Source organism: Lutjanus erythropterus, chromosome 7 (assembly GCF_056507025.1).
Source record: "Lutjanus erythropterus isolate fLutEry1 chromosome 7, fLutEry1.hap2, whole genome shotgun sequence".
Lineage (NCBI taxonomy): Eukaryota > Metazoa > Chordata > Actinopteri > Lutjaniformes > Lutjanidae > Lutjanus > Lutjanus erythropterus.
This window is the reverse complement of record NC_139323.1, coordinates 23,334,733-23,346,927: the sequence shown is the minus strand read 5'-3', so window position 1 is coordinate 23,346,927 and position 12,195 is coordinate 23,334,733. Positions and strand designations below refer to the sequence as shown.

General features: G+C 40.0%; 1 protein-coding gene across 1 annotated transcript in view; it reads left to right on the top strand.

The window, feature by feature from the left end:
• armc9 (armadillo repeat containing 9) overlaps nucleotides 1–6,292 on the top strand; it is a 38,925-nt gene extending 32,633 nt beyond the window's left edge. Inside the window, exons 24-25 of the mRNA XM_084723243.1 lie at nucleotides 81–271; nucleotides 5,045–6,292. Coding sequence (XP_084579369.1) covers nucleotides 81–271; nucleotides 5,045–5,067 — 214 coding nt within the window. The 3' untranslated portion in view covers nucleotides 5,068–6,292. The remainder of the gene's footprint in view (nucleotides 1–80; nucleotides 272–5,044) is intronic.
• Nucleotides 6,293–12,195: the final 5,903 nt, after the last annotated feature.

Sequence of the window (12,195 nt, the reverse complement as noted above, 5' to 3'; positions counted from 1 at the left end):
TTTGTTCATTATAATTTTTAACTCCTACAAACCAAAACTCAGAATTTATTCATTCTTCCTCTTCTTCTCCCTGTCATCAGTGGTGACTACATCCCTGCCTTTGCAAGCCAGCCCAAGATTCCCCGGACACCTGACACGGCAGTCAGCCAGAACAGCGCTCAACGGGGTCAAGGCCTCACTCTGGCACCCCAGTTTTCCCAGTCAGAGCCACAGCAGAGCAGCCGGCCGGGTTCAGCCAGCTCCACAGCAGGAGGGGGACGACAAAGTGGAAGTAAGCATCTGACCTACCAGCCAGTGTTGGCAAATTCTTGACTCTGGCTGGTTACCTTGTCAATGATACCATACAATTTTAAAGGTCTGATGCTTTTCAGAAAATCAAGTTGACTTAGAAACACGTCATATTCTACAGACTACGTCTTTGTTTGGTACAGATCCCTGCAAAACTCACACCATAATCATTTTAATGTATTTTCCAGTGAAAGTAAAAATAATGATGTGAAAATTACCATTTTGATATCGCAAATTATATCACAATTGCAATATTGGTCAAAATAATTGCAATTGAATAATTTTTCAAAATCGTGATGCCCTGCTCTTAATTGCAATTCAAGTTTACCTGAGCAGTAGGCATTAGTAACTTTTCTGGCACTGTTTATGTCAGTCTTTGTCTCATTTTCCAGCGCATATTTTGACCTTGTCAAGCATCAGCAGATGTGGGTAAGATGGATAAAATCTTAGTTAGAAGTTATGCATTCGCATGAGGCTTCATGACATTATTCTGTTTTTCTCCCTCTCTCTGTCACTCACCTGTTTTATATCCAACAAATATCGTCATTGTCATTCTCCTTACAAACTGGTTTTACCAGAACTGTCCACTCTAGTTGTCCTGGAACAACAGCAGACTTATAATAACTTGGGCAAAAAAACAAAAGTGGAGTTTTCGGTAAGATGACTAATCATGCTCCAGTTTCTCTTGAGCTCACATCTTGAGTTACACAAACTGTAATTCTGTCACGAAATCTGCCAATAGTTACTATAGTAACTGTCCATGCAGTTGCCAGTGTTTTGCCAGTAATGACAAAAAGTAGTTTAGGCACGTCAGACTCACATATTCATTCATTCATTTAGAGTTTTCATAGGTTTGACACTGAAGGCTCTGAATTGTTTTAAAGCATTGAAAGCTGAGATTTTCAGATTCAGACAACTTTGTTCATCCCAAGAAGGGCAAATCATTTTCAGCTTACCCAGTCCATACAAACAACTCCACAACTCACAGGCAAACGCAAAATAGCTGTTGTCAGATGCAACAGATCAACGTACATGGGGGCAATACATGGAAACAGCAAGCAGCACTATGTATAGAAAACAGAATTGATAGAAAAAAGGTATTTTGTTATAGTGTAAAAGAATGTAACAGTCATGTAAAATGACTAAATGTGTTTAGTAGCCTGATAGCAGAGGGAATGAAGGATGTAAACCAATGACTTGTTCATCTAAGAGCCATATTGTAACACTGGCCTGAGGGCATTACAGTGAATTCACTCAATAGATCATGGTCAGACTGGCTGATAATTCCTTTTTGCTTTCTGGGAACTCTTTGCTGGACCCCAATTATCTTGGAGATTTTTGACGTCTGCCATATTTCAACATTCAACGTTGCATTTTAAACCTTGACTTTCTGATTTGCTTCTTAACAATTCTACAAAAATACAAGATGTACCATGAGTCATGAGAGCATGACTATATTGCTTCTTCCTTTTTTTCCCTTGTAGCAAAAAATGGGTCACAAAAACAGACCAGGGCCACATGTTAGCTCTCACAAACACAAGACTGGTTGAGTTCCCTTCAGATGGATGAGTAGACAGTTTTGTGTCTGGCAAGCAGGTGTCTGATATGAGTGTTTAGGACACTGGACTGTCAGACATATTTAAACCTTGTTTAATCTAAGGAAACCAAAGGATGAAGTTATATAGCAAACATGCCAAGTTACAGTGTGGATTTTTTTTTTTTTTTGGCAGAATGCACAGTGTATGGCTTTTAGAACAAATAAAAGTATGACACGTTTTTTTATGGCAGGTTCACACCAGCCTTGTCTAGTTCAGTTGAACCAAACACTGGGGTGTTTACCTCCTTGGTCTAGTTAATTTTAGTTGACGTGAACACCAGACGTAAAATGTACCAGAAAGGACTCACAAGACATTCAGTGTTTCCCCCACCATACCATCACTCTTCACTGTAACACAAATTTATCAAAAATTACCTTTCACAATGAATTTCAAAAACTACTTATTTATTTTTGACCAGCAGTGACATAGTCCCTCACCCACTGCCTCCCAAAGCTAAATATTTATTTATCTGTCAACTTCACATCTTACAGATAGAACTTGAGTCACTCCAGGGAAGATGGCCTGATCAGCTGCTCTGCTGCTCTTAGTTTGGTGATAATATCTGTCCATGCTTTCATGCATCTTAATTGCATTTGAAAAGAGATTACCTCCGGCTCTTACACCCAGTGCCCTTACCATAAAGTCTGTAAAAGGGCCTAATGGTTAGTCTGAGCCACCACATCCGCCTGTGTGTGTATGTGTGTGTGTGTGTGTGTGTGTGTGTGTTATACTGTTTGGGGTCTGGCAAGTGTCAGACATCTATCAACTCAAAAGGAAGTCAGTTAAACGCAGTTCCGCTTAAAAGGCGATAAGCCGGCGCACATGGCAAATAAAATAAGTACACTTTTACTGTGATCACTGTGGTCATCATTTAGCTATTTTTTTTGTTTTTTGGTTTTTTGTTTTCTTAAGTTATTATCTTTTGAATTTATTTTCCCAGGAATGCAGCTTTTGCTGACTGACAAGCGTTATTATGCCTAATATTTGCTGATCAGTTGAGTCTGGCTGTGAGGAAGGAACACCAACCTTACACACCGAGACAGGATCGCCTTTAGGCCCACTTTTGGTAAACACATCGGTTGTGACTGACAGAGACACTGCTGTGGCTGAGGAAAGACAGAGGAGCTGTTTTTGTAGCTGACCACCCACTCAGCCAAACAAGAAGGGAATCGCCGCTGCCGCGCCATGTTGAGAAGATGGAAAAAACTGCATTATCCTAGTGGAATCTATGTCGACAAGACTGACTTCACATGATGAAAGATCCCTGTTATGTTGCCATGCAGCATGAGAAAGTGAAAAAGGTGCAGGAGAAGCTCTTAGGATTGTCACTGTGGGCCTGAAAGAAAATAGATGGATGAGGAAATTAGATGTTTTTTTTTTTCTCACAAAGAGGAAGGAAAGAATACGACAGAATCAAAATCCTTTTCAGAAGTACATACTTGAAAGTTCTAAAAAGATTATCACGAACTTTATATTTTTCTCGCGTAAAGTTAAATGCACATATGTTAACATGTCTCACCTAAAGTTAAGACATGTTCAAATGTCTTGACATCTAAAATGTGAGGAACATATGGTAGTTTTGGGGGTAAACCTTCCTGCCACAATATTAAAAAAGCGTGTTTTTACAGTCTGTTTATGCCACTTGTAATGATAGCCACTATATCTTTAAATTCCACTGCATTTTACTTATTGTAACTTCACTTAAGTGTTTCAGGGGCCTGTTAAGACAATCTCTAGCACATGTCTAAAGTGCATAGTACAAGTGCATTATGGACGTGTCCAACTCCAATTTTGTCTGAATGGTGGATAATCTCGGTAAAGAGTAAAGTGCAAGAAGCAAAGGGGTTATATCTAGTCTCTTAATTAATCATATATGTGTTTTGGGTGTAACATGAATTAAACCATTCAGAGTGTCATCTCTTATTCCCGTTAAAAGGCAAGTGTGCTTGCATTGCTATTTGAATAGCGAATTCTGTAAGTTGGAGCCTGAAATGAACCTCTTTCTAGCGATGCAGGCACTTCAGTTAATCCGCAGGTCAGACCAGCTTAGTCATAAATTAATATTCTGATTTGTAACGGATGGAATGAAGGTAAGTGAAATAAAAATATAACAGTAATGTCACTGCAGCAAATTTTGTTAATATTTAAGCAGCAAAACTAAAAACTTTACTCCAAGCAATGTGACTCTGTGAACTTTATATATGAGACCTTTTAGATGTGCAAAAGAATGCAGAATGTTAATATTGGATCTGACCGAAGGTATCAGCTGTCAGGAGGTTTTAAACAGTTGATGAAGTTAGGTTGCTGTGCCTTGTGTGTAAATGTGCACTAATGGGGAGAAAATTCCTCCTTTTTTACTCACCTGCACCCCATCTGATCAATCAAAATATTAATTATTATCATTTTGGTGACCTGCTGATTAACTGGAGTTCTTGCGTTTTTCACTGTGGACTGTGGACTTTCTCTGTGCATCTCTGTTTTTGTATGTAGGCACATTTTACTGTCTGAATAATACCCTTTTTAAATAGCAGGAAAATATTGTGCCATTGACTTTAGATCAGGTTTTTGTTGGTCAATGGCACCGTTGTTTTCCACTGCCTCAAACTGCATCAGTCAGAAACTAGCAATGACAGTTGCACTGTGCTGTGCGTTGCTCTGTGCCGGGCGTAAGATAGGGCCCTAACCGTCACTACGCAGAATGATGTATGTGCAAAGTTTGACACTAGAAGGCAGATTTAACATTCGTTTGCTGAAGGGGGTAAAGTTTCTGTGTGCTCACCTTGAATCTCAGTTTAACGTGTGCATGTTCGACCTTAATTTTGTGGCATAACAACTGCTGGAGTCTGGAGGCCTGTCCAGGTCTAATATGTAACTTCTGTAAGTGTGATGTGGAATTTTGAAGCCTCAACAACACATATTCACTGAAAATGGTAGTTTTGGTGAAGCAGTAGACTTTTGAAGTTAGTTAGCAATTTTTGCATATTCATAGATTCAGAAGAGGAATAGAAGTATTTAAAAACATGTCAGGAAGACATCTTTATTTTTTCTTATTATTAATAAATTAAACCCTGATTGTTCTCTTACTCTCCCCTTTATTTCCTCACCTACCCCACATCCCTCCCTTCCTCTTCTCTCTCTCTCTCTCTCTCCTCCTTCAGGCAGCCAGTCAAAGAGGAGGTGAGGAGGGGGCTGTCACCATGGAGTAGCTCTATCTCCCCGGGAGCATCAGGCTTCCTGTAACATCATCCTCGCAGGTTGTGATCAGGGTCAGGGCAACAGAGATGGTCGAGGATCGGCAGCAGGAGGAGGAGGAGGAGGGGCCTGAACAATGTGAAGGATTGTGGCTCTGCATTTTTCACCCCTCTTCTGCTTGAGCACAAACTATTTCTGTAACGTGATACGAGGGCAGACAATAATCACAACCCCCGGGTGATAGTTTCAGGCACACCTACATATATGCAACATCCTCCGGTCCTGTCCCATGACAAAATTCATGTGTAACAAGATAGGGGTATGCTAATTAAGAAACATAGCTTTGACACAACAGAAAACATTTGATCACTTTCTGTTTACTGTTTTTCTGACATAACCACATTCCTTTCCATTTTCTTCACATCAACAGGGATAAACAGAGTCAAAGAGCTGCCTGTTTTTATTGATAAATCGTCAATATCTACACTTAAAGTCTGAGTATGAGCTGAAGTGTTTAGACTTGAGCACAGTATGATTTTATGTGGTTTTTAACTACATGTAAATGGATAAATGGGTTAGGAAAACTGGCATGACGAGGTACAGAGATAAAATGTTTAATAATCTTTTTGTGATGATCAGAAAGTTTTATTTATTGAATATGAGGGATGGCAAAGACTTTTTTCTTTGAATTGATTGTACAGGCTTTTAAAAAGTAGTGCTACACAAGCTCATTTGCAGAGTTGTCATCCTCATTCTACAAATCTGTAATCTTATGAATTTCATTATGTCCTGTATATATTGATTTCTGACCTGGGTGGAAAATATCCGTCCTCATAAATAAATAATTATTCCAGCTTAACTTCAGATACAAAACATTATCTCATATCTGAGTAGCTGCTCTTGTTTAATTTATGTTCCAGGAAATGTTTACAAGCAAGACACAGGTCTTGACGTAAGTTATCAGCCTATAGTGCATGTTTTAAAAAACATATTAAGAACTGCTTTTGGACGTTAACATACACTACCATCCATACAACTTGAATTTGTGTGAATGTCTTAAAACCAGCATTGGTTGCATTGTACATTTGTTTTCCATGTGTTGTAATGTACAATATATTTATGTGAACTGCTACATTTTTGTTGTAATGCAATTTGATAGTAAGTGATTTTGATACTTTTTAAGTGATTTTAAATAAATGTATGATGTCACCTGTTTTCTGGTCTTTGAAATGTATATTCCTTGCCACATTAACTTGTATACAGTTACTTAATTTCTCACTTTGAAGGATTTTTAGCTCTATGCTACATCCCAGTTGGCTCCGTCTCGATTCATAAATCACCTCCCCTTACATAATTACTGGTAGCAAGTAGTTGGGATATTGTGCCCACACAGTGTTGTGTGCTCGCCTCTGTGCAAAGAAAACACTCTTTGTGTTCAACTCATCAAGATGTCACACAGCAGGAGGATTTCTGCTCCCTTATCGTGTTCTAAACTGAAAGCTATGACACACTCGCCAACTCGTCTAACAATACATCCTTACTAAAGTTCTGGGGACATTAAGTCCTCATTAAAATCCCCACAAATAATAATCATTCGCATTCGAGACAAATTTTAAGACCTGTTTTCACTCATTACTACTGGATAATTAGTCCAGTACAACATTGTGTTAATTCTGTTGGCTGCTTTGACAGAAACTTGGCACTGGTTTTGTCATCATTCATCATGGATGGATAGACTGGGTGGATGGATGGAGTTTTATACAGAGCTTCCTCAGACTGGTATCTTTTACTAATCTACATTAAATACATAGCTAATCCAACTCATCTGTTACCAGTTTCCATCCTGACAATTTTACCTTTTTTTTAATTTTTGTTTTAACATCTTTTAAGTTGATATAGCAAACTTGTTACCAAAGAGTTGCTTCTTCATATATCCAGCAGTTATGGAGAAACTTATTCATTTTAGGTCCTGTTTGGGACACCTGGCAAAAATAAGAGCGATAGTCACTCTCTTTTAGCTCTTTAGCTGCCAAAATGCTCCACTTTATTCAGTCACTAACTGTATCCATCTGCTGTTCGGTGTTGAGCAGGCAGTGTACACTTGGTGTTTAGTGCTTTGGTTTTTTTTCTGAAAATAGCCACATGCTGCAACCAAAAATGATGAGGAGATTAGGAGTGGTAAGTGTGAACCAAAACTGTCAAGTTACTGCTGTTGCATAAACAAACTACAACAGTAAAACTGAGGGAAGCAAAAGATTCACATGATATTTCTCTGAAGGTTCATCACTTCAAGCACCCTTTTCAAATTGTCATATTGTCTTTTGTTACATTAACTGCCGACATATAGATCTAATCACTTAAACATTTATGTGCATTAACAGACTCCTGCAGACTTGCAGCAGCATCAGTTGAAGCTAACATGGATCCTTTTAACAACAAAGAGTTACACTCCTTAAAATTATTACCAAATGCTCAATCTTGCATGTAAATTTCTCAAGTCAGCTTTTTTTTATGTAGCTGGGAAGCAGATTTCTTGCTGAGCTCCAGGTTAATGAAGCATTACCTGAACTCAGAGAAGTGGCCGTTGAAGCTATTTGGAAAACGTTAAATGGAAATGAAGTCTTGCCTGTGCCTGTCGTGCGTGCTAAAAGTTTGACATTGGGATTGGGCAGGGTTGGGGGAGGGTAGGTTTGAGATATCCTCATATGAGGCTGCTACCCCTCTTCCCTCAAAGTAGGCAGTTCAGGTTTTACTGGTAGAAGGGAGGGTGTTTGGCAAAGTTCCAAACCTTTTACACTGTCTAAATCAATAAATCTCACAACCTTGGCGGGTACAGCTCAACATCTTGACTGTTGCTCTCCTGGGGGTGTCCCCCAAGTGTGTTGCATCAGACCCGACCCTGTGGGTGACATCAGTGCTGACCCTCCAGTAAGCCTCTTTCATGGCTGACATTTTAACAGGTCACACAGCACAGGTGTAAATAATGCAATTAATAATGACAGCTAAACTTAGGTGCTTCAGTTTCGGGTCATATTCTCCTGGTAATGTGCATGTTGGTGTTAGTAATACCTTTACTTTTCCAACTATGACAAGTCAACATCTGCTGTAAAACAAAAAAAAGGAGAGGGGGGGGGGCTTATTTCTCCCTATATATACCCCAATTTACCACACTGAACAACTTATACTGCATAACACAAGTTAAGTGCCTGTAATTACCATGTGAGCATCCAAAAATACTCTTCAGGACATGACTTCATAATACACAGATGGTCAGTTAACTTCCCTCTGATATACGAAGGCTACAGTCTGATACAGCTAGTTTTTAGTTTTCAGGCAAGTCTTACTAACTCACATGTGGTCCTCCAGGGGATGACATATTCAGCCATTAATATTGTGAACGCTGCCAGTGAGCGAGCAGCACAATGCGAGGAAACAGGCCGCACATGACAGACTGACGCACTTTCAGCCAGGTGGCCGTATAACCCTGAGCTCCAGCCACGCTGGTAAGATCCAGCTGTGTCGGCGACAGAGAGGAAGCTGCTGCTTTCTATCAAAACAAAAGTGTGGATAAAGACTGGAGAATGGGCTTCACAGATATGGAAAAATATCAAACGGCCATGTATGACTTTTTATCACACTGAAGGGCTTCAGACTTGTTTCGTGACTCTCTGGGCCTTTACAACACCGTTTCACACACGAACAAACAAAGTGGAATTATCAATCAGACAATGTGGGTCAACAAAAGCTCTGAAAGCTCCCAGGGCTGATTTAATTAAATGTTAGCATGATACCAGCCTTTAGGTGGGTCCTCACTCATTACATCATTTTGAAGCCCTGTTTGAAGAGGATCCCGTCAAAATCTTTTTTCAAGACCTACACTGGTCCACTTTTGTGCTCATATGTTGCATATTCCCATATTAATATCTTGAATTCAATTAATGGTGCAGTAAGCAATTCTGGAGAAAGATAGTTGATCTCATTCCCAGGTCATCAAATTGCAGACGCTTTGGATTGGTGGCTCAAAGATGGTTGAGTTTTTAGTTTTATTCCAAGGTTGTCAAATACTGCTGTTTAAACAAACTGCCCCAGCTTTAATCTGCAACAAATGTATTCTAGTCTGGAAAAACTACAGAAATTGTAAAAAGAGTGGGAGGAACAGTGGTTTAACAGCTGTGATTAGCATCTTCCAGGTTAATCCAGCCATGGTTATCCAGGAACTCAGTGAAGTCGTTTGATTCCTTAAAAATAATTCTGCTTTTTAAAATCTGGTTCTTTGTAGATTTCGGCCATCAGCCCCATTAATCATCATACCAATTTACTAACTTATTTCACTGTTTAAATCTGAGCAATCAAATCTCTGCAACACAACTTGACATTAGAGTTCATAAGAATGACCATCATGCACAATCAGACTGGACTGAAACAAATCGCAGTTTTACCCATGTTACATTTGGAACCATAAACATGCATTTGCAGCAAAGTTGGGTGGTAGCCCGTGTTTGCATCAGTTTTCTCCAGGTGCTCCAGCTCCCCCCACCCTACAATCCAAAACCATGCAGGTTAGGTTAATTGTTGACTCTAAATTGCCCATAGGTGTGACTGGGCACGTTGTTTGTCTCTTGTCTGTCCTTTGTTGAAATGGCGACCTGCCCAGGGTGTACCATGGTCTCACCCAGTGTCAGCTGGGATAGGCTCCAGCCCCCGCGACCCCTCAAGGACAAGCATTTATAGATAATGATTCAAAGGCAAAGTTGAACTAGGAAACAACTTTTAACATTTTCAACAACAACTTTATATTATAAGTGAACATTCGCCTTTCATTTTACTTGTGAAAAGTGGTTTAGTTAATATAGTTAAACAGGAGAGTAATTTATGACTGTCATATCCACATCCTTGTATCTCTACATTGTATAATCTGGTGAGAAAATGTCACCATAACAGTGGTTATAATGTCCAGAATTACAAAAGTAAGACCTAGTTTTTCTTTTGTTTTTTTCCCCTGAAGACACTCAAATTTCCAACAACAGGAGCATCCTCTACTGGAGACTGTCATCAGGATCACTGGCACGCCTTTCACATGTGTTTATCAGTAGACAGCCATGTGCTCGACTGATAAAAGGTGACGCCAACCAAGAAGACACAGCATTTCAGTGTCTCCTGAACCTCCTGTTTCCTCCTGGCTGGTCCTTTTGAACAGACAGATAGAAGTGACCCACACAACTGGCCTTTTGTTGCAAACACTTGAAGCTGTGTGCCTTTCCTTTAAGGCCATGTTTGGTAATTTGGTAGGTGCACCAAACTAAGGAAAACACTCATTAAAAAACATCTTTACATATTGACTGAGGCATTCCTGTCAGAGCTTTGGACATGTTCATAAACATGGCATTGTTGAAGGTTTAAGAGGCCACTCATCAAACAGACCAAAGACTAAAAGCTCATTTGGAATTCACTTTTTACATTTCTGACCTTCTCAGGAATGTCCTCACAAACTATCCATTAACCTTTAGCGTGAATGCACCTTCACTTTTTCTGTGTGCACATGAGAGCAAATCCAAACTGTGGTTAAGCATGTGGTGTGACTTGGTAAATGCCAGTCTGTTGATGCAAGGCTGTTGATTTCTGAGCAGGAAGGGGATAAAAGATTAATCACCGCCACAGATGACAGCTGCATCAGTTTAACAGCACCGCGCTTTCCTCTGGGCTTTTCTGCACGCATCAAAGGTGATCCATCTGTGGACGACAATCAGGGTTCCTGGAACTGGCGGTTAATTATTAAAATTGACAGCAGTTAATAATCTCAACTCAAGGGCCACTTATTTGCTTGTTCTGGAGCTTTTGACCATAAAACATGATCTTCACCAGCAGACAGAGTGTGAGCAGTTGTCAGAATGGATGAGGTGGTTAAACTCTTTATTATTCTGAGCACTTGTAGGACTTCTATGTTGGCCCGGAACTCAGTTAGTCTCGCTCCTTGAAGTCTTTTCACTTGTAAAACTGAAAAATATCTTTTAAAAACACTTCCACATAGAAGGGCATTCGCAGAGCGCCGCCAAGGCCAAATACCCTATCTGGCAATGTTAACAATAGTGACAAGTAATTCCTGTATATGCCTGTGATTCAGATCTGCTCCAAAATTTTATGGGTTCTTCCTTGGCCTGTGCATGAGTTAAATTGTTTTATTCCCATTCAAGTTTGCAGAGGGCTAAACCAGAAGTTGGTCGCTTGGCCGGTGGAAGTCTCTTGTGCATGTTTTCTATGGACCACACAGTGCAGAAGCACATATGGAAGATCCAGCATGGAAGTTGGTTTCATATACCACTAAGCAGAAAAATAACATCCATACTTTATACTTGACTTTGTAAACAGGAAAAACTTTTGCCAAAGTTAAGAATACAGTATCATGTCAATCATTAATGTCATTCTTGTGACTTTGTCTATGGGTCACTTCTGACGGCTGAAATCAGTGATGTATTTGAAACTTAACAGGAAGGTGTGTCAGCACTACCAAAGCCGTATCGGAAACTTTAGTCTGCAAAATCACCAAAGCATGAAGCAATAAGATTTTTGAGTGCTAAAGGGCATTTCAGATTGTCCTTTGTAGCTGGGTGCTGGTGACCTAAAGGTGTGTTTACTAAACCCTCAGGGGCCTCTGCGTGGTTACCTATAGCCACAGCTGACAGGGGCATTCATAACATAACACAGCTTGATCACATCGCCTTTGTTCTAGCAGCGTTGTCAGAGAGAAACATCCTCAGTTGACGTCTGAGTGGAAAAGAAAGAGGAGGAAGAAAAAGATCCCCTCAAGCCACCTTCTTCTTCTTCAGTAAATTCCTTCATGGTGACTGAGGAGTTAGCAGCCAGGGCCCCTCACTTATCCAGACGAGGAGGGACGTATGAATTTTTTTGAGGGTGGTTCATTCCAGTCAGACAGTTGACAGGAGTCGAGACAGACTAAAGGTAATCCTCACCCAAGTCCCTCAGGTGTGTTTAAAACCCAACAAGGGATTAGCAGACTTCCCAGGAGCCAAAGGTAACAGGAAAGCTATTCATTTCTTATTTTTCTTACTACACCAACCCAGCACACTTTGACTTCCTCATTCTCACATAAACTGGAACA